At 43.0% G+C, this 22,069-nt stretch overlaps 2 protein-coding genes across 3 annotated transcripts; both read right to left on the bottom strand.

Annotated features, from left to right (window-relative positions):
* Positions 1–210: 210 nt before the first annotated feature.
* On the bottom strand, positions 211–2,054 carry LOC104777864 (uncharacterized). Of its 2 annotated transcripts, none has more exons than XM_010502190.2 (4): positions 1,764–2,054; positions 1,071–1,499; positions 725–956; positions 211–597 (listed from the first exon to the last, which is right to left on the bottom strand). In XM_010502190.2, the coding sequence occupies exons 1-3, from the start codon at positions 1,830–1,832 to the stop codon at positions 741–743; spliced, it is 714 nt and encodes a 237-aa protein (XP_010500492.1). In that variant the 5' UTR covers positions 1,833–2,054; the 3' UTR covers positions 211–597; positions 725–740. The 2 variants fall into 2 exon arrangements, with proteins under 2 accessions (XP_010500492.1, XP_019099447.1); XM_019243902.2 differs by having other exon boundaries at positions 211–593; positions 1,764–1,947.
* Positions 2,055–2,179: 125 nt separating this feature from the next.
* On the bottom strand, positions 2,180–20,364 carry LOC147947734 (uncharacterized). Its single transcript, XM_087507425.1, is given in 8 exon segments — positions 2,180–2,398; positions 2,400–2,610; positions 5,027–5,031; positions 12,410–12,720; positions 17,772–18,325; positions 18,417–19,327; positions 19,396–19,585; positions 19,628–20,364. Coding segments are annotated over 8 exon segments (3,138 nt in total).
* Between the last annotated feature and the right edge of the window lie 1,705 nt (positions 20,365–22,069).

Genomic DNA, 22,069 nt, shown 5'->3' with positions numbered 1-22,069 from the left:
ATATAAATAAAATAAATTTCACCCATAGTTACTTAAACTATTTTGACTACAATAATAAGAAGTTGTGATTTGGTTGTATAAAAAAGACGTAATTAGTAACTAAAGCTTCACGTAATTTCAACGTTTTAATTAGTAGCATTGGAAACAATTAAATTTTGTAAAGCTTTTTCAGATTTTTCATAATCGTAAAACACAATCAGAAGAGCTCTCTTTTGCACTAAAAAAAAAAAATTGCTTGAAATGATTAATATTATGGTTTTGCTTACAAACATGGGGTTGCAAAAGTCCAGGATATAGTTTCTTGGGTCATCAAATACCCAAAAACAAAAATGTGAATCATTTCTCCTAATTGTCAAACACATGATACATATACATACCCAAAGAACAGTAGTTGTCACAAGAATTGAGACACTTTTCCAAACAAGAGAACACAAAACAAAACAATTATATGGCCTTAAAGATATTGTCAACCCATTGACCTCAAATTCTCTGACATTTTGAAGAAATCTCCTATCTATGCTCGAACACTAATCCGCGAGGTTCCAGATAATACCCAAAACTAATCGAAGTGACCACTTGGCACCTAAAAACACCTGCCTATAAAAGAAACCAAAGATGAGTTTATGCATATCTTCAGAAACTTAAGTCATATCTAAACAATTCCATATGTTTATATGCTCATCATGGGATCTCTACATAATTATCGAACAAAACATAGTGGTACCTTCAGATGAAGATGCTCATTTTGCTTCCACACTCTGATTCTGCAGAGGATTTCCCGATGTGTTTCTAGTCTTCTTATACCAAAAGAACATGGACCAAAGTGCTCTAAGCAATACTCCATTTGCAAAATGTGGAACAAATAAACGCCCCCAATACGGATAGTACGGTCCAGGAAGTTTAATCAGAGTGAAGAACGTCATCATAGCTAGCAAATGCCACGGTACTTCCGCTTCCTGCAAGAACAAAAAATATAGTAAACAGCTGCGTTTTGAATTTTACACATTCGAAAACAAAATCTTAAACGTATAGATTGGGATAAATTAACAGCCGTTTCTCTTTTCTACTACCTTGAGACGAGGAGAGATCTTCAAAGCGGTTTCTTGCAGAATGCCCGCAACAACCATACCGAGGACTAACGGAAACGGGACTAAAGCAAGTTTCCTCTCATGTGCACAATAAGACATCTCACTGATTGAAGAAACCGCCAATATAGGAACAAACAAGAACTTAACGACTGATATAGCGAGATCAAGAACGAGCTGGATGAAGTTTCCGAAAGCTCTATTCCAAGGGAACTCCTTAACCGGCTGAGGAGAATTATCCCAAACATCTTTTGTTACCCTCAGCAGATTATCAAAACTAAGCCTCTTTGGTTCCCCTGAATGTTCAGACTCCATATGAATTGAACGACAGAGGAGTGATCTCTTTGAGACTTTAGCTTCATTAACACCCTTAAAGGTACAATCTTTATTGTTCTTAGAGTAGAACAACGTGAACTGCAAACACAAGATATAGAGAAATCAAAAACAACTCAGTTGGAGAAATATCACAAGTTTGCTATATGCCTAACGAAAGATTCATAATTTTACATGTTCAATGGATCCAAATAAGAGAGGCTAACCTCTAATTCACTATGAAATTGACTTTCGTCTTTAATCAAAAGACCCACATGAGAAAACAATGAAAAGTAACAATTTTTTTGTTCTGGGTCGTGAAGGTAATTTGAAGATTCGGTAGAAGAAGACAAGAGATTTGGTTACCTGGGTCGAGTGGAGTCGCAGAGCCATTGAAGGACGCGGCGAAGAAAGAAAGAGATTAGACATCGCCATTATAATTTTGGAAAACTGTTACTTCGATTTTGTTTAGAGTGTGTCCATTGAAGAAGAGGCTCTATGTGAGCAAAGAGGATAAGAACCGAGAGAGAGGGTTCAAGCCTACTCAGAGAAAGAGATGCGGAAAAAATAAATAAATAAAAAAGAGTCGGGGAAGGTGGGATCACCTGAGTCAGTGACCACCGTAAGATTTTTTTTTTTTTTTTTTTTTCTCGCATTATTTTATTTGATTGATACAAGAAATAGTTTAGAGAAAACAGAAAAATTAAAAATTAAAACAGAAAACATACACCCATCAACCCACCCAAAAGCCCAGCCTCCTATTTCTTGGATTGTTGATAACACTACTTTCCGGTTTCATAGTTCCTTGGCGGTCCAATACGGTGCAGTTCATACCTTTGAAAGCTCGATGATGATGGCGGTGTGTGGTTGTACGCATGATTGGCTTGCCCCAGTATCACGTCGGCGGGTATTGGAAGAGGTTCATCGCTCGGTACAACAGCAAAAGGACAATATGGTAGCTCAGGCAGCCTAGGAAACTCAATCGGCAATTCTGGTGACTGGTGGAGCCAAAGGTGGATGCTCAATTCACGACATCAGAGGATAAGTAGGTGCATCAACCAAATTCCGATTAATGATAAATGGTAAATCATGTTTAAAGCGGTAAGAGAAAGTCAAAGTTCCCGATGGTTTTCCTGATAGAGTTCTCACCTCATACGTCATCACTTTCACCCTCAGAATGTTACCTTCATTGTGAATTGACGGCATTGTGGGACTGAGAGGAGTTCTTTCCTTCCGAAGTGATTTATGTGTGGAGGAGCTTACCACCGTTAAGAGTTCCAAACTGAAAGAGAGTGTTTGAATGCTAAAATTGTATATTACTACCTGAGAGAAAAAATATTCGATCTCCCACAAAGACTCCCCCCCTTGCATATTTATACAGACCAATTAATTACCCAATTAATGCGTAATTAATTTTACACGATTCTCGCGTCCTAATTGATCCACTTGAATGCTGGAATCTTTGACCGAGCTCGAGCTGCGAGCTGACTAATATGACGCCTCTCCGCGCTATCTTCCTCTCTCTGGGCCTGATGGGCCGACCAATGCTACACCCTTGGCCAGTTTAGCGTGCCCGGCCTAGGCCCTCTGCCTGTTATCCGAGATGATGAATCGTAGGTACAACAGTTGCCCCCCAAGTTTTCCGAGCTGAGCAGTTCGGGGGACTTTTGATCTCCAAGCGATCGATTTTGGGAACTGAATATTCCCCATATCCCCATGCTTTGATCGTGGTGATGATGAGATTTGCCTTCCCGAACAAGCCCTGGGGCCCATCGGGTAGTGTGTAAGCTATAAGAGAGAGGAAAAGCGGTCCGAGACCTTTCGCTTTCCCAGGTAATCATTACTCGCTGGTTCCGTGTATAAAGGTAAACTCACCCAACTTCTCTCTCCTACTCTTGATTCTCAGTTTGCTTTCGTTTTGTCCTGCGTTTTTCTCTCTTTTCTTCTGTTAGTTTCTTTGCTTTCGCCGGAAAGTTCTTCGACCCCCTTCTATTTCTCACTACTTTTACCCGGAAAACATGTCTCCTCCGAAATCCTCATCGGGTAAAACTGTGAAACCTTTGATTCCGGGCGTTTATGGTCCCCATCAGCCGTCAATTCTCTCTGCGGAGAATATAGCTGAGTTTAGAGGATCCACCAGAATTCTGCCAGAGATCGAGATCAGGTTCCCGGAAGCTCATGAGTCCCCGGAGAATCCTCCTCTGGGCTACTGTTGCGCGTTCGAGATATTTTTCTCTGCGTGCGGACTATCGTTCCCCCTTCCCGAACTCATCGTAAAGATGATGTTCGAACTGGGCTTCGCTCTCCCCCAGATGTGCCCGAACTTCGTTCGAATCGTCATGTGTCTCCAGACTCAGGGGGAGAAGTTTGATTCCAAGCTATCCCTGGCCGACTTTCTTCAGGTTTACACGGTGAAAACCAGTCGTACCAAGGGCACGCTTTACGTAAGTCCGCTCTCCGGGCTGAAGGTCTTTGATGACCTTCCCGAGAAGGACGAGAAATGGCGGAAGTCTTGCTTCTTTTTCCCGGTTAACGAACTCACCTTTGGTCATCTCTCGAGTTCACACGTGTCGAAGTGGACTTCGAAAATTGGCAGAATGGTGTTCCTTGTTAGGTACAACCTCAATATATATATATATATATATATATTTTTTTTGCTTCTTACCCTTTGTCGTTTCTATCTCAGATTACTTCGAGCGCGGGTTGCTGAATTATAGAGAAGAAAGGGCTTGCCGACTTGTTGAGAAGGAGGCGAAGCTACACATGGCGAGGGCTCTTGCCGAGGGCAAAGCTCGCCTTCCTACTAAGAAGTCCAGTTCGTCCGCCCCTGAGGTAGGCGGGACTCCCGCGTCCCCTGCTGGCCCTTCCGAGCTCCTCACAGGTGCCTCCGGACCTTCGACCAATCCGTCCGAACCCCCCGTGATTGTCATAGCTGATTCTAGTGACTTCCTCATCTTCCCGCGAGAAGAGCCGAGCCCGGACTGGTTCGTCGGGGACCGGAGTAGGTCATGCTCGAAAGATGGGGGTGCCTCCTCGGAGAGGAGATCTAGGGAAGTGCCCCCTTCAAAAGAATCTGGAGGCTCCTCCGGGAGGTTACCTTCGGAGGAACTGCGTTCTTCCCCCTGAGGTAACGATAGCCCGAAGTATTTCAATTTTGTTTTTCAGATGGTTACTGAGTAAAATAACATTGCTTAAATATTTCAGCTCCCCCTGCGTCCCCAACTCACATGATGAGGAGCTATACTCAACCTGGAGTTCGGATTTCGGCGTTTGCCGACATGTCTGAACTAAACCGCGCAAACTTTTTCCGCTTTGCGGACATGATTGGCGAGGTTAGTGATGCATATACCCTTTTGGGTTTTTTTTTTTTTTTTACTTTACCACCTTCACCGCTTTTAACAAGCTGTGACTTTCCCAGCTGATGATCAAGTTTAACTCCTTGGTGGCATCTTACGAGGATCAACTGTTCGCTTCCCCCTCATCTTCCGAGGTGAGCCTTATTAAAGAGAGAATCGCCGACCTGGAAGCCTAGGTGGCAGAATACTCCAGGCTGGAAGCCGAAAATGCCGACACCGTGGCGAAGACCGAACAGATCCGGGCTCGGATGAAGAGAGCTGAGGTAGAGGTACTTGACCTCAGGGTTGCCAATGAAGACCTCCAAGACAAATTGAAGAAGGCGGGGGACCTTTATTTTGAGGCTGCCGAAGATGCGAAGGCGGCGAAGAATAGGCTGCACGAAATCGAGCTCCGTAATCAACTTCTAGAGGCTTGCAACAGCTGCGAAATTGAAAGGGTACGGAGGGAGGGGAGGCAGGCAATGAGGCGAGCTCTTCGCCCCTTGGTTGAGGAAGTGAGGATTACTTTCGAGGAGAGGGAGAAGCTAGCTCCGGCCAATATCCGAGTAGCTGAGATCAGGACTAACCGGATGCTGGTCGAGGAGATCTCTAGGGGAGAGATCCAAGATATGGAAGCTGAGCTCGGACTTCTGAGAGCGGATGAGGAGGAGGCTGACAGAAAGGTTTCGCAGGTAACTCCCCGTGACTTCGACCTTTCTGCATTTTCAGACCTTTTCACGGATACGCCCGAGCTTTTGTGCGACGAACATCCTTTGAGCATCACAATCGACGAGTCCGGCACTAATCTCGGACAAATGTCGAAGCAGGGGATGGACGATTTCTTGGCGAATACCAGGTCGGAGGCGAAGCTTGCAGAGATGAGCTTGGTCCATTCCGAAGCGGCATCGGATCCTCCTCTCCCTACTCAATAGTTTTTATCCCGGGGTTGTTTTGGCACAAGTTGCCCCCCGTTTGTTGTTTTTCTTTCTGAACTTATTTATGAGTTTATTGGTCGTGGTGACCACTCCGTACTCGCGTATTTTGGGACAAAGAATTTTTACCTTCTGCGAACTTAGGTTTTAACTGATACGAGCAAAAATAAGTACGAAGTGAGGACTTCGGTTTAGAGTTCGTGAAATTTAACCTCAGCTTCTAATGATAAATAAAACTGTGTACGAAGTGTGAACTTCGGTTCTAATTAGAATTCACGGAATTAAACCTCAACTTTAAAGCTGAGTACGAAATAAATACTTCGGTTTAGGCTAGAGTTTGCGAAATTAAACCTCAGCTTTAATTTGATAAGTAAAGCTGGGTACAACGTGTGAGTACTTCGGTTTAGACTAGAGTTCGCAAAATTAAACCTCAGCTTAAATTTGATAAGTAAAGCTGGGTACGAAGTGAGTACTTCGGTTTAGACTAGAGTTTGCGAAATTAAACCTCAGCTTTAATTTGATAAGTAAAGCTGGCTACGAAGTGAGTACTTCGGTTTAGACTAGAGTTCGCGAAATTAAACATCAACTTTAATTTGATAAGTAAAGCTGGGTACGAAGTGAGTACTTCGGTTTAGAATTCGCGAAGTTGAACCTCAGCTTTAATCGATTTCGATTTGCGAAGTCAGACCTCGGCTTTTTTTTTTGTTTTTTTTTTTGGTGTGAACCATTATTAATAAAAAGTTTCGGAAACTTTTGATTTTATTAATATGGATAACTGGACCCGAAGCGGGCTGCCTACGTACCCTTATTGGGATCAAGCTAAACGTAGTTCGATACAATAAAATTAACTGTAAAAGAGTTTAAGATGTAAAGAGTCACAGGACCTCGGAACTGGTTTTCTCTTTGAATCCTCGAGCTGATAAACTCCATTTCGGACTTCGCGATTAGTTCTGTACGGTCCTTCCCAGTTGATTCCCAGCTTCCCTGCATTGAGCTCCTCGGTGTTCTCGTAGACCTTTCGAAGGACTTTGTCGTCAACCGCCAAGGGCCTACCTCGGATTTTGGAATTATAATACCGGGCTACTGCGTTCTAGTAGTTCTGGATCCGAACTGAGGCCTGATTGTATCGAGGGTATCCTGTAAAATTCCTCATTCTCCTCGGCTCGGAGTGGGTTTAGCAAGGTACAGACTCCAGTAACCTCTATGTCGGCTGGGACTACGGCATCGACTCCATAAACGAGGGAAAAAGGTGTTTTATTAGTGGCCCGGCGGGGTGTTGTTCGGATTTCCCAAAGAACGCCTTGCAGCTCGTCCGGCCAGCGTCCTTTGCGAGAATCGAGCCGTTTCTTCAAGTTAGCTAGTATCGCCTCGGCTTGTCCATTACCTTGCGGGTAACGAGGAGTTGATTTATTGAGTCGAATCTTCCATTTCGCGCAAAACCCTTCGAACTGCGAGGAGATGAACTGCAGACCATTGTCAGTGACAATTTCGTGAGGGACGTCGTAGCGATAGATTATGCTTTTTAGCACGAACTTCTCTACTTCTTCACTCGTTACTTTCGCGTAGGCCGCATCTTCTACCCACTTGAAGAAATAGTTAGTAAGAGCGAGCACGTATTGAACTGCTCCTGGTCACCGATGTAAAGGGTCAATGATGTCCATGGACCACCTCATGAACGGGTAAGGTGCGGATACCGACGATAGGAGCTCGGTAGGTTGATGGATTGACGTGGCATTTCTTACAAGTTCGAGAATAGTTTTCACAGTCTGTGACCATAGTAGGCCAGAAATAGCCTTGCTTTTTGATTTTGAAGGCCCGAGTCCGTCCTCCGGAGTGATTCCCATTGGGACCGTCGTGAACAGCTCGCATCAGCATCGCGGGCTCTTTACCAGCAACACATGTTAGATAGGGACCATCTACAGTTCGGCGTAGGTGTACTCCGTTGTGGATGCAGTACCGTGCACTGACAATTTTGAGTTTCCTGGCTGCCCATTTGTCGGCTGGGAGTTCCCCTTTTTCCAAGTAAGCCCAGATCGGGCTCCGCCAGTCTCCTGCCCCCAATTTTTAGTACTCGTAATGCTCGAAGTGGAGTGCGGGATAACGGCTTGGTCGTCGACTAATGAGCTTGATGATTCCGGAGTTTGATTTTCTTCTTGCTCGATCGGAGGCGGATGAATATCAATCGGAGTAGGCGTGATGGGAGCTGAGTCCTTATGTGGCAAAGAATCCGAAGCTGTCTTGCGAGCTGCCTCCTCAGCAGCCAATTATTTTTTCATTGGCCGGGTGACTACGTTCGAGCTCTCTAGTCGAATACTAGGAAACTCGATGACTTCGACGGGGATAATTCTTGTCATTGCAGGATCCGAAGTTGATGCCAGAGCTGCTAAGGCGTCCGCAGCGGAGTTTTCACTTCGTGGGATCTTAGTGATTTCAAAATCCTCGAACTTAGTTACTAATTCCCGAGTTGTGGACAAATAAGCCTCCATACGACCATCCTTAGTCTCGTACTCTCCTAGGAACTGGTTGGTGACCAGCTGCGAATCACAAAAAGCTTGGAGCTTTCGGACACATATCCCTACTGCGAGGCGTAAGCCAGCGAGGAAGGACTCATATTCGGCTTCATTGTTTGATGCACTGAAAGCCAAGCGAAATGACTGCTCGATTACTTCTCTAGTAGGAGAAGTGAGACAGACCCCAATTCCTGCTCCCGATCTGGAAGATGCTCCATCTACATGCAATGTCCATGGGACCTCGATATTGTCATTGACCGTAGAGGCTAGTGGGAGTTCGATCAGGAAATCTGCCAGCACTTGCGCCTTAGCACAGGTTCGTGTCCGGAACTCGATATCGTATTCACTCAGCTCAACAGACCATTTAGCTAATCTCCCAGACTGGCTTGGACTATGCAACACCGTCCGAAGTGGTTGCGTCGTTAGGATTACGATTGTATGGGACTGAAAGTAAGGTCGCAGTTTTCTTGAAGAAGTAACTACTGTTAAGGCCAATTTTTCCATCATACGATACCTGGACTCTGCCCCAGTAAATGACTTACTGACATAGAAAATTGGTCGCTGCTCCCCCCTTTCTTCCCGAACCAAGACTCCACTTACTGCGCTTTCCGAAACAGCTACGTAAAGGAAAAGTGGCTCTTCACAATTCGTGTCCCATAAGAAGTTCTTCCCCCCTTTCCTCAACAACTAGTAGAATGGGAGGCACTTGTCTGTAGACTCGGAGATGAAGCGGTTGAGGACAGCGATCCGTCCGTTAAGATGTTTCACTTCGCGTAAAGTCCTAGGAGAACTCATTGACAAGAAAGCGTTAATTTGCCTCGGGTTTGCTTCAATTCCTCGTTCTGTAACGATGTGTACCAGAAACTCCCCCGATGGGACTGCAAAGGTGCACTTCGTGGGGTTAAGCTTCATCCCGAAATGGTTCAAGATGTCGAAGCAAACTTTCAAATCTGCGAGATGCGAGCTAGCTTCCATAGACTTTACCAACATGTCGTCAATGTAGACTTCCATGGTTTTTCCAAGCTGGTGCTCGAACATTCGGTTTACTAGTCTAAGGTAGGTTGCTCCGGCGTTCTTTAACCCAAAAGGCATCACCTTGTAACAGTAAATCCCACGGTCCGTAATGAATGCGGTCTTTTCCTAGTCATCCGGGTTCATAAGGATTTGATTGTAACCGGAAAAAGCATCCATGAAAGACATCAGCTCGTGGCCCGAAGTGGACTCAAACTCGTGATTTTCCATTGTTCTTCTTGACTACCACTGTGTTCGCGAGCCATTCAGGGTACTTTACTTCGCGTATTTGCCCCGCTTTTAGTAAATGTTCCACTTCCTTGTTAACGATTTCAGCTCGTTCAGGACCCAGTTTTCTTCGCTTCTGCTTTATAGGTCTGAACGTCGGGTCAACGCTCCGGACTGATACCAAACATTTCATCTCCGGACCACACAAAGGTGGCCATATTTTCTTTCAGAAAGGTTACTAAACTGGCGCGGAGCTCGTCATCCAACCCAGCTCCGATCTTGATTTCCTGATCTGGAAACTTATCTTTGATGAAAATGGGCTCAGTGAGGTCGCCTTTTAATTGCTTCCAAACCAGAAGCTTGTGACTCGCGAGGTAGCAGCTCCTATGTCGTCCTTTGGTTCCCTAGAATCTCTCGAACTCCTTGCGGGGTTGGAAATTTGATGCACTGATGGTACGTCGAGGCTACTGCCTTCATCTGATAGAGCCAAGGTGTTCCCATAATAATGTTATAGGCCGCAGGTCGGTCAAAGACCGTAAATTCCACCATTTTTACCACTCTTTGAGTGGACACCGTAGTGTTATTTTGCCCAATGACATCGATGTCTCGCTCGTGAACGAAACCAAAGGTGAGGGTGGTCCCACGATGTGCTCTCTCGATACCCATTCTAGCAAGCGTCTAGAGGAATATCAAATCTCCCGAACTCCCAGTATCTATTAGGATCCGGCACACTTCGTGGTTCGCCACGTCTAGTGATATGACGAGTGCATCGTCGTGCGGAGTGTCTAGTTCCTCGGTTTCCTTCTCGGAGAAAATGACTTCAGGTAGGTCACTTGTTGTGACCTTAGCTCGCTTCGGCTGAGGGATCGTGAGCTTCCGCTGATGGTCTTTGATTGCAGTGATGGAGTTTCGAAAAAGGCGCGAGCCCCCCATTATGATGTCTATTCTTTTCTTGGGGCTTCGTTCCCATCTGATTGTTTCGGTTTCTTCAAAGGTGGAGCGTCTTCGTCCACCTTGGGGGTTGTCTTCTGCTCCAACTTCTCGATTGTTACATTCGGCTTCTCTCCTACAACGTACTTTTCTGCGAGAAGGTGCATCAGTCAGTCACGAGTGGAGTGGCTATTGGTTTTGTGGAGCTCGCAGTACATGTCCTCATCACGGACCCATTTGTTACTTGGGAGTACTCCACTCTTGGAGCGTGGTGAAAATGGAGGTTTGGATGGCGAACTCTTTGGAGAATTCTTCTTGGGAGATTGATTGACTGCGAATGTGCCAGGTCCGGACTTCAGAGTCGTAGGTAGAGTCCTTTTAGCGGGTGCTTCGAATCGAGGTTTGCCTGCAGGTGGAACTTTATGTTTCATTGCGGCGGCGGCCTTGTCTTCCTCTGCAATTATCCAGTTCGAAGCCCGGTGTAAGGCGTCCTGAATGGTCGCGGAAACGAGATTTGTGCCAGAGGCCATTTTTTAGCGCAGCCAGAGTAGTCGAGTCCGAGAGTCCTGGGATCTGTACCAGGATTTCCTTGAACTTTGTTATATTAGACCGGAGAGACTCTCCGGCATTTTGGTTCAAGTTCCAAAGCTGAGCGTCTGTTACCGCGGTTTCGATTAAGCTAGAATACTGCTTAATGAAAGAGGTCGACAGCTCTGTGAAGTTGTTTATGGAGCCGGCTGCTAGAGATGCAAACCAAAGTAAAGCCGCCCCGCAAAACGTCTCTGCGAACAACTTGCAGTATCCAGCGTCTACTTCATGAGGTTCGAGGTCTACGCGGCTAGCTGTTAACAAGAAAGTCTTAAGATGACTGGTCGGATCTCCCTTTCCCTTGTAGCTCGAGAACTTAATTTTGCCAGTATCTTTGATGCGGACTCGGGCTACTTGGTCGGAGAAAGGAGTTCGCTTTGACTACTTGATCACTCGGAAAATATCCGGAGCTGGAGTGGTTGCATTGTGCATCACAGACCGCATATCCCGGATTTCGCTCTGCATGCGGAAGATCTCGGGATTGGTGACGTAACCAGGAGTCGAAGTGTTTCCGCCCATAGGTGGAGGGAGACGAACTGGGACTTCAGAGGATCCAGCAATATCGAGCTGAAACGGACTGTGGCTATCGCCGACCAGCGGTGGCGCTGCTTGAGTACTTAGCTGGGGTGGGAAAGTATTTCCCGGAGTGGAGTTTGCTGCTGCAGGCTGCGTGGTGAGAGGCGGAATGACGCCAGTGAAGTCCAGAGCACGTCGGCGAGGGTTTTGATCGGAAGACAGGAGATCGACCCGATCGGCGTATGCGCGGTGAGAGGCTGAGAGGTCGGCTACTGACGTAGTGATTGCCTCCAAACGGGTGGAGACCTGTCCCTACAGGCTGTCAAAACGCTCGGTGAGAGCAGCCGAGGCTGCTTGATGGCGGTCAGACTTCTTAGACAAGTCCTGCAAAAGTTTCTGGATAGCCTCCAGAGTTACCTGATTGGAAGAGTCGGTAGCCATAGAGGTGTTTGGATGAAGTGGGTTCGGATATGAGGTCGGAACTAGTAAGAGTATAGGTGATAACCCCCCTCCTTCTAGCGCCAAATGTGGGACTGAGAGGAGTTCTCTCCTTCCAAAGTGATTTATGTGTGGAGGAGCTTATCACCGTTAAGAGTTCCGAACTGAAAGAGAGTGTTTGAATGCTAAAATTGTATATTACTGCCTGAGAGAAAAAATATTCGATCCCCCACAAAGACTCCCCCCCTTACATATTTATACAGACCATTTAATTACCCAATTAATGCGTAATTAATTTTACACGATTCTCGCGTCCTAATTAATCCACTTGAATGTTGGAATCTTTGACCGAGCTCGATCTGCGAGCTGACTAATATGACGCCTCTCCGCGATCTCTTCATCTCTCTAGGCCTGATGGGCCGACCAGTGCTACACCCTTGGCCCGTTTAGCGTGCCCAGCCCAGGCTCTCTGCCTATTATCCGAGATGACGAATCGTGGGTACAACAGGCATGACTGAATCTACAAGCTCAAGTAGTGGTATATTAACTCTTCCGATATCTTTGTTGCCTAGGACTCGACGAGAGATTAGTCTTATGACAAAAGTCAAATGACCATCATAGACTAACCTCTCATCCATGGAAAATTTGACAGTTTGATTCCAAGTCAGGCGAGATCCACCAAAACGATCGACACTAGTTTTCGCCTTTTGTCTCTTTCGAGTATTTTCGCCATGAATGGTGATTTTGACGTACACATCCATCTTTGTGATAAGATTCACATTCATAAGGTCACTTGCAGAATGAATATTGAGCTCTAGAGTTAGATTTTCTATAACTGTAACGAGAGCTTAACATCCACACAGCAAATACAGCTTATAATTTATATAGAAAAACAGTATAATAAACTAAATGAAGAAAATTATATAAAACGGAAATAAAAGATTTAGGAAACGGAAAATTTAAGAAATATATTTCATCTCAATTAAATATTTAAAAAATGATAATCCATTTTCCCCATATATATACAATTTTAATTAGTATATAGTATATAGTAGATATACACTAATATTGGGAGTATGTGACATGACTCATGTATCAAAACAAGTAATCATTATATTCATATTGAAAGCTAGAAAAAAATCTATTAGAGCTATTAGTGAAATAAATAATAAAATTTATTGAGTTAAGGAGAGTCTTAAATTCAAGCACGTCTCTACATTTGATATATGTTTTCGTTGTTTATATATTCTAAAAAACTTACTCAGATTTTAAAGAAAAGTAGGTTTATTACTTATATATTATGCATTTTCTAAAAATTATTTAGATATTTAGTGCTTTGGTGTAATTACAATTAACACCCTGAGTTAATTTTTTATTTTCAATTTCAAAAATATTTTAAAAATACATGCCAGCAAACGATTTCACGTCATTATTGACAGTGAACGTTTGATTTATGTTAATTCACGACCGAGTTATAATATTTAAAGAAAAAAGAAAAGTCTCGTAGATTCATATGACGGCTGAGTTATAATGCTTGGTGAAACAATCTGATCTATTTTTTTAATAAATAATATATACAATAATAATAATAATAATAATAATAATAATAATAATAATAATAATAATAATAATAATAATAATAATAAACTACACTAGTGGTCCTATACCCACTAGCCACCTAACCACAACTACACAACAGCGGATAACATAACAATACCAATAACCAGTAGATAACCAATAACCAATATCCAATATTAAATCATAATAAAATATCCAAACAACATGACTGAAAGAATCAACAATCCTAAACAATGTTTTAATGACTCAACTCTAGCAACCTAGCAAGCCAGATAACAACCAAGTGAATCACTAGAACATCCTCCTCTTCATTGTCTTGATTCTACGATCACACTTTACCTTTACTTGCACCACAAACACAAATTGAGATGCATGAGTATTTTATAAAGACTCAGTAAAGCAATCCTCCCATCTACTAGGATATACACACAAGCAATAGAGACATCTCTAACCATCAACCAACAATCAATAACCAAACAACAAACCAGGACTCATCATCGACCGACACCAACCCATGCATCGACCAACGCCTCCACATGGCATCGACCGATGCTCCCAGGTCAATCTGCGGCTTTCTCGCATTGCATCAACCGACGCACATGCCGATCATCTTTTTTCTCCGCAGCTTATCGCTGGATCTTCGTTCCTACAACCATCAAACTCGATGCCAAGCCACAAGAAAGCCTCGCAAATACTCAAATAACATTCTAACAAGCCACACAATACATAAACAAGCAGATCAGAGTAATATCCATCTTAGATAAGCCATGGTCATGCACTTACCTTTGCCACAAACAATTCTGAACAACAAACAAGAAGAGAAACGCTCCTAGGAAGCTCCTACAACAATCCCAGCTACAAATCTCTACAGGAACAGCCTCAAACTCCAAGAATTTCTCAAGAACACTCACAAGGCTCTCTCTCTCTCTCTTTCTTTCTCTCCAGAAACGGCCAAACCTCGGCCACAACACGGCAAATCCCTTTTAAACACGACCTCTGGGTTTTCCTCACCCAAAATGCAGCGTTTACCTTAACTTAAACTCGTCCGCACAAAACCAACCTTGCATCGACCGATGCGTCCCCTAAACAGGGATTCCGGTTTGCGTATGTTACACTTGGTGGCTGACTTATAACAAGAATAAATTGAAAACGAATGTCTGATTTATATTACTTCACGGCTGAGTTATAATACTTAAGAGAAACCGAAAGGTCTCATAGATTCATATGATGGCTGAGTTAAAATGTTTCGTGGCTGACTTATAACAAGAAATAAAAGTAAACAGCTGAATTTTATTACTTGACGTCTGAGTTATAATACTTAAGAGAAAACGAATGGTCTCTTAGATTCATATGACGGCTGAGTTATAATGCTTGGTGGCTGCATTATTATTCGTTTCATCCTTCCTCTCAATCTGTCTTTACCACTAATTTCGGTAGACTCTTTTGCCGAAAACTCCACATAGAGACGTAGCTGATCGATTTTCCATATTACAAAAAAACATTGCAACTCTCGATCACTGGAGACATAAACTATGGAGTATCATGCGACATATGTTTCAGTGTCTTGTTAGAGAACATGTAGCTCAGCTTTATTTGTGTTTAAATACAGATTTGTGCTTCTTTACCTAGTTACCGGAAACAACAATTACTGAAACTGGATCCATGAAAGAAAATGAAGAAGAATGAGGAAAACTAATAAGAATGAGGAAAATTAAGAAGTGAAGAACAAGGTAAAGAACATGTAAATCCTTCACTTTTGAACCAGGTGAAGAAGATGGAAGTCGAAAAAACGACGGTTCGTATTTCCGGAGAAGTTGATGACATGGAATGATGACATGGCTGATTCGTCCGAAGTGGCAAGTCAGCCACCAAGCGAACATGTAAATCAGCCTAATTAAAGCAGCCATCAAAGAAATTTATAAATCAGCCGCAACACGAATACTATTACAATATTTAAAAAACAAAAAACGACTGCTAAACTCAGCCGCTTAATATCATAACTCAACTGAAAATTTGTAACTTAGTTGTATCGTTTAATAAGTCAGCCGTAACTGAATGATATTCTAGTAATTAATCTTTTGAACTAAGTCAGCCGTATAATGGCCGAGTTTTCCGATAAGTCAGCTCGTTACGGCTGAGTTATAATACTTAACCATAACTCAGCCATAACCACATCTCATAAGTTTGTCGTTGTTCATAACTCAGCCAGATTCAGAAAGTTAATTCAGTCGTGTCGTAGTGATAACACAGCCAAAATTTTGACAACTCAACCATCGGGTTAAAACTCAGCCATAAGGACGACTGAGTTATGCGCTAATTCAACCAGATTTCATTAAGTCAGTTGTAACTCTTGGCTGAGTTATGCCTTTTAAGTCAGCCGTCCGCCTATAACTCAACCATTTTCCATGAATCAGCCGTAACATACCATAACTCAGCCGTAATTACCACGGTAACGTGTTACGGCTGAGTTATTTAATACACATCAGCGATTTCTGACGTGGTGTCTAACGTGGCAATGACATTCTTTGTAATTATATTTTTTTCTATAACATAAAATAAGGACACGCTGGATATATCAAAAATACCCGAAATATCATAGTAATAAAAAAAATTGTATGGTTATGGTAATATTACCTAAAATGTATGACATCTCAGTAAATCTTCCTAGTTTCTATCTCCTTAAGTTTACTAAAATCTACATTGGTAATTGGTAGGCTGCAAAATGTTTTAGAGCTTTAAAGCCTAAATGTAACAATTGTACCAGTACAGCCTAAATTTTATTATCTATTTATATTTGTTTCTTTTTTGAAACAATTATTTTTGGGGTGCACATTTTTTTCTTACATAAAATATTATATACAAAAGTAAAATAACAGTAAATTACTTACTATCCATCCCAATACCTATTTTTGAAAATGCATACCATAACATTTTTTAAAAGTGATATAGAAATAGGAGTATTTTTGAAAATCTGCGTGAATTTTATTAATAGTGAGTTGAGAATTTGAGATGCTCATGTTTTTTTTTGGGGGTCAAACTCTCATGTCTTTTCTTTTTTGACATCTATGTACTAGTATAGGCTCTTTCATAATCCACGTGCCCAAATGATTCAATCCCCTTGCACTAAATTTAATGTACGTACCGGACAAACCAAACCATTATTCAACCATTCAACATAGATTCTGCATCAAAGCCTGTCACAACTTTGGGCGCTCGACTCGATTATTACACCATCTGATCCCTCCCTCTCCTTCCACCAACAAGGATTAATCTTCATTTAGTTTTTATTTTAGTTTTTTCTCTCTAAAACCTAAATATTTATAATTAGCTTTCAAAAAACTTATTTTAAGTTTAAGAAAGATTAAAAAAAAGACTGTTCGGTTGGTAAAGTAAAATCTTAAGTAGGATTTAAGCTTAACTAACATTTTTCAAAGAAAATAATCTTAATGGACTTTCATGTGATATGCAACTAATTAAATGTATCCATATATGTTGGTCAGTTTTACATGAAGTAGACGAAAATGGAAAACCCAATAGTATAAAAAGACATGATCCATTGTATAGTTAGTTTCTAGGACTTCTCTGGAAGAAACAAGTGGATAAGGTTCACAAATAATGCTAAGTGTCGGCATAGAATAATACGAATTTTGCTACGTACGTTTCATTATATATATATATGATATTTTAGAGGTTTTTGTTTATTTCTTAATATAAGATGTTTTTAATTTTTGAGGCCACTTTTAGACTACTTATATATTTTTTATTATTTATTTTATGCAGTCTTGTTTCTGATTGGTTAAACTTTTTAAAAGTAAACATTTCTTATTATATGTACTTTGACTAAAACATCTAAAACATCTTATATTTTGAAACGGAAAAAGTATTATTTTAGTCAATATTCACTGTATACATTAAACATCCATTTAACTGGTTCTTTAAACGTGTTACTAATAAATCAATGAATATTTTGAAACCATGATTCGATGAACCGCCCACCTAATACAAGTCCCGACAAAGTTATCTCCAATGTCGAATCACATTCTGGAATCTAATAATGTGGTTCTTGCGATCTATAGTACAGTGGCTATCTAATTAAAACGAAACTAAATTAAAATGCCTACTCGAGTCCTAGACTAACAATATATATGGACCATGGTACGCTAATTTTGGTGCTTTTTTTTTTGGTGAGGGAAGGGGATTAGGTACCCTTTATTGAACAAAACATAAACTAAAGACAGACATGGCATGGGACTGCAACTCCCTGGGTGTTTTCCGAAAGAATCAGCTCTACGCCACTCGAAACAGTACCAAACAGATGAAACCCTAAGGGCAAAGAAAATGCATAGTTTGTTAATCCGTCTGCAAGACGATTAGCTTTCCTATACGTGTGAGTAACACGAACAATCCAGTCACGTGAGATGAAGTCATGGCACAGCCGTACCAGGAACGACAGCGGATGAGCCTCACTGATCCCTGTCACAAGAAAATCCACCACCTCTTTTGAATCCACCTCCAACTCCAAACGTCGGACCCGTCTCTCCCATGCTATTCGTAAGCAATAGTAGACACCCCACAATTCTGCCAGAGCTGCCGTACATATCCCAATATGTAAAGCATAACCACAAACCCAGCTACCAATATTATCTCGCAAAACCCCACCAGCTGTGGCCAGTCTCGGATTTCCCCGAGATGCACCATCCGTGTTAACCTTCATCCACCCCTCCCTTGGAGGAACCCAAGCAATCAACCGTTCCACTCTCACAATCCCAGCGCCTTGCCTCAGTTTAGAAGTATTAGCCTCAACAACCTCCTTCGCTATATCCTTGAGAAATTTGACCTTATCTCGACACTTCCCATTCGTACTAAACACATTCCCGCAATTCCATTTTCACCCCCACCAGACTGCTATCCCAAATAGAATCTACCAAGGCAAATCCATGACACAATGCTCACTGCTTAAGTTTGCATATAACCATTCCAATAAAGACAAAGTAAAGAACCGTGTCTGTTTCCTCACTGGAACCAACCTTCTCCACACCCCCGCCATCGCGGGACAATCTCTCAGCAGGTGAATGAGAGTCTCGTCTCCACCCAGTCAGTTTTGACGATACCCGTGCTAAGACCTCATTGAAGGTCTCTTTGTTCATCCTCTTCTGTAAAATTGGCATTTCCAAATACTTGCCTAACTCTGTTGTCGACCTGATGCCACTCTCATTACTAATACGTGTGGCTAGCTCTCGAGTCACATTAGTGGAGAAAAAGATCTTCGATTTCTCAAGACTCACTTTCTGTCCCGAAGCACAACAAAACTTCTCCAGCACTCGTCTTATTACCCGAATTTGTGCAACCAAAGCTTCAACAAACAATATCAGATCGTCAGCAAAGCAAATATGAGACAAGAAGGGACCACCCTGCAACAAACGAATTGGTTTCCACTCCTTTCGAGCTGTAGCCTTGTCAATATGATGACACAACCGCTCCAAGCATAAAACAAACAGGTATGGTGACAAGGGGTCACCTTGTCTCAAACCTCTAGACGCCTTAAACCCCTCTGTCCGTTCCCCATTCCAGAGTACATGCATCATAGGCCCCGTAACACACTGCATAATCCATCTAACCCAGACCTCCGACAAACCAGCAGCTTGAAGCGTGTCCTCCAGAAAATCCCATCGGATGCTGTCGTAAGCTTTTTCCAAATCCAACTTCATAAGCATCCACCCTTTCCTTCCTTTTTTGCGCTTCATAGAGTGGACAGCCTCCTGCACCACTACTATATTATCTAAACTCAACCTCCCAGGTATGAAGCTAGCATGTCCAGGACCAATCAGCTTACACATCAACCCTTTTAGCCGTAGCACCATCACCTTCGTGATTATTTTAAACAGGACATTGCACAAGCTAATCACCCTAAACTGTGTTATCCTATCAAAACCAGGAGGGCATCATTTGTTCCTGGTGGGAGTTCCCATGTTTCAAAAAATTGTATCACAAACTGCATCACAGACTCCCCAACAACCTCCCAGTTCTGCTGATAGGATATTGGTTGGAAGCCGTCTGGACCAGGGGCTTTAAACTGTCCCATACTCCTTAAGGCAACCTCAACTTCAGACCCACCAATCGGTCTGCACAACCCCCGTGTCTCCCCATCAGTTAATTTCTAAAACCCTTCTTGTGGGAGTCCCTCCACCCGCTCCTCCAGGTCCTCCATAGAATAAAGCCTCTGGTAATACTGCATAGCAAGCTGCTCCACCTCCTGCTGATCTGTTATCCATCTACCATCATCACCCTTCAAAGATTCAATGCAATTCCTACGCCTTCGAATCACTGTTGATATATGAAAAAATTGGGTATTTCGATCCCCCTTAGTAATCCACTTCTCTAGAGATTTTTGGAACCAGAGAGTCTCCTCATGTTCCAGTACATGATCCAGTTCTTTAAGAAGACTATCTTGCTTACGCCTATTAACATCTCCAAACACTTCCTTATTCCATTTCTTCAAAGCATCCCTACGAGCATTCAAAACCACTGGAGTCGTCACATCACTCCTCCAAGAGGACACCAATAGTTCCTTAAAACTAGAATGTATCAACCATGCAGCTTCAAACCTGAAAAGACGCCGCCGAGGGTCTCTTTTGGTTTCAGGACACAGCTGGAGACGCACAGGTGTATGATCAGACGCCAAGAAAGGAAGGTGAGTTACCGACGCCTCCATCCACTGCAACCTGGCTTGAGCACAACACAACACCCTGTCTAACCGTTTAACAACAAAAAACCTCTGTTCTTTCCCCCTCCTCCAAGTGAAATTATTACCAGTATAACCCATATCTATTAGAGATTCTGCATTAATCCATTCTCCAAACTCTAAAGAATCTGCAGACAATCTCCCATTACCGCCAGTCATCTCATCGTACGAACAATGGTATTAAAGTCTCCACCCACTACCAACGGACCATCAATACCATTGATCAACTGATGGAGTTTATTCCATAAACCACTCCTCCAAGTCGCGGAAGGTGCCGCATAGACAACAATGAAATTTAAAACCTCCAACCCATTCTCCACCTTGGCAAAGATATACTGATCCGACGCCTCCTAGATCACCACATTACCCACACCCGATCTCCATAAAAGCCACAACCTCCCACTTTGACCTTCTGCATCCACCCGGAACGAGTGGTCAAACCCGAGCCCCTGACACATACGACTTGCTCTCTCACCTCCCGCATGAGTTTCGAAAACAGCTAGAATATCAGTACTAAACTTCTTCAACAGATAGCAAATCGACCATCTGAAGTTAGGTTTATTCGCCCCCGGCAATTCCAGAATATGCAATTCATGATAAACACCGCAATCAAAGCAAAAATCACCGGGGCAATCTGTTATTGCAACCCAACCTTCGCCGCCTCCGCCGGCAAATCTGTCTGTAGAACCATTGCAGTACAACCAAAAAGCACCAAATCCCGATCATCCTTACTACCTTACAACCCTGATCGCTCCCCCAAACCATCATCACTCTGCACCGCATGCTTGGTAGACCGAATTTGAGCAAAAGCACCACCTGGTCGCCCCAAATTCTCCTTCTCGACACGAAGGCGCTTGCCATTCACCGTAAGCGCAGTCTCGCCTTTTACTGGGCCAAGAATTAAACCCTTTGTAGGCCTATTAACTTTAGTCGACATGGCCCTAGACACATATTTCGCCGGCCCTTTACCATGGGCCTCCTTTCTCCCAGAACTATCATAACGAAGCCCATTAGAAGGATGTCCCAAATGCGACCCAAACACCACCTTCTTCAATCGCATATCATCTTTTTCCTCCAGAATCTGGTTTGAAGAATCAATATTCTCCTTATTCTCTTCGGGAGATATTCGTTTTTCCTTACCATCCGGAGTTACCAAGTAAACTGCCAACCTACCAAAACTGTTGGAGAGTGCAATATTCGTGGAGTTACTCTCCCTCCGGGATTCACGTGACCGACTTCCCTTATCCACACTACTACCTACCACCGTTAGCGGATTGTTCCTCCGCGGCGGTTCAGTCTTCCTCCCCCTGTGTCTTACATCAATAAATCCATCCGCCGCTTGGCTGGTTGCAATTTCGACCTCCCGACACACCGCCACTAGTGTCGAAACAACAACTTCTCAGTCCGGAGACCTTTTGGGACAAGCGTGAATTAGATGCCCGTGCACACCACATCCGGAGCAAATGTCCGACAACCCTTCATAAGTAACAAAATATCTTTCACCATTCACCATGATAATACCTTTGAGTGGTCGCTTCAAATTAACTTCCACACACACTCTGGCAAATCTTGCTCTCTCAACATTCAAAGTTCCCTAGACCTCTAGCCATCCCCATTAAGATCTTATTATGATAAAAGTTGAATGGCAGATTAGCCAAGCGCACCCACACCAGTGTTGTATTAACCTCATCCTTCAACGGATCAAACTCCGACGTCCAGGCTTGGACAAGGAGATAACTCCCAAAGATTCTCCAAGGCCCTCCAGTTAAAGCTGCGAGGTATTCTTCTTCATTCCCGAACCGCACCATAAAAAATTGTCGTGGGAGGTCCACAACATTTAGCGTACCAGCCGGCTTCCACAACT

Source organism: Camelina sativa, chromosome 3 (assembly GCF_030686135.1).
Source record: "Camelina sativa cultivar CO46 ecotype springtype chromosome 3, ASM3068613v1".
NCBI classification, from domain to species: domain Eukaryota; kingdom Viridiplantae; phylum Streptophyta; class Magnoliopsida; order Brassicales; family Brassicaceae; genus Camelina; species Camelina sativa.
The sequence above is the reverse complement of the archived record's forward strand: the minus strand, read 5'-3'. Positions and strand labels throughout refer to the sequence as shown.

What these genes read in the sequence shown, in the direction of transcription:
- LOC104777864 (XM_010502190.2), bottom strand. Translation starts at nt 1,832, where the DNA reads ATGGCGATGTCTAATCTCTTTCTTTCTTCGCCGCGTCCTTCAATGGCT. An exon ending in TGCGACTCCACTCGACCCAG is followed by an intron (nt 1,500 to 1,763) that starts GTAACCAAATCT and finishes TTGTGTTTGCAG; the next exon opens with TTCACGTTGTTCTACTCTAA. An exon ending in AGATCTCTCCTCGTCTCAAG is followed by an intron (nt 957 to 1,070) that starts GTAGTAGAAAAG and finishes TTGTTCTTGCAG; the next exon opens with GAAGCGGAAGTACCGTGGCA.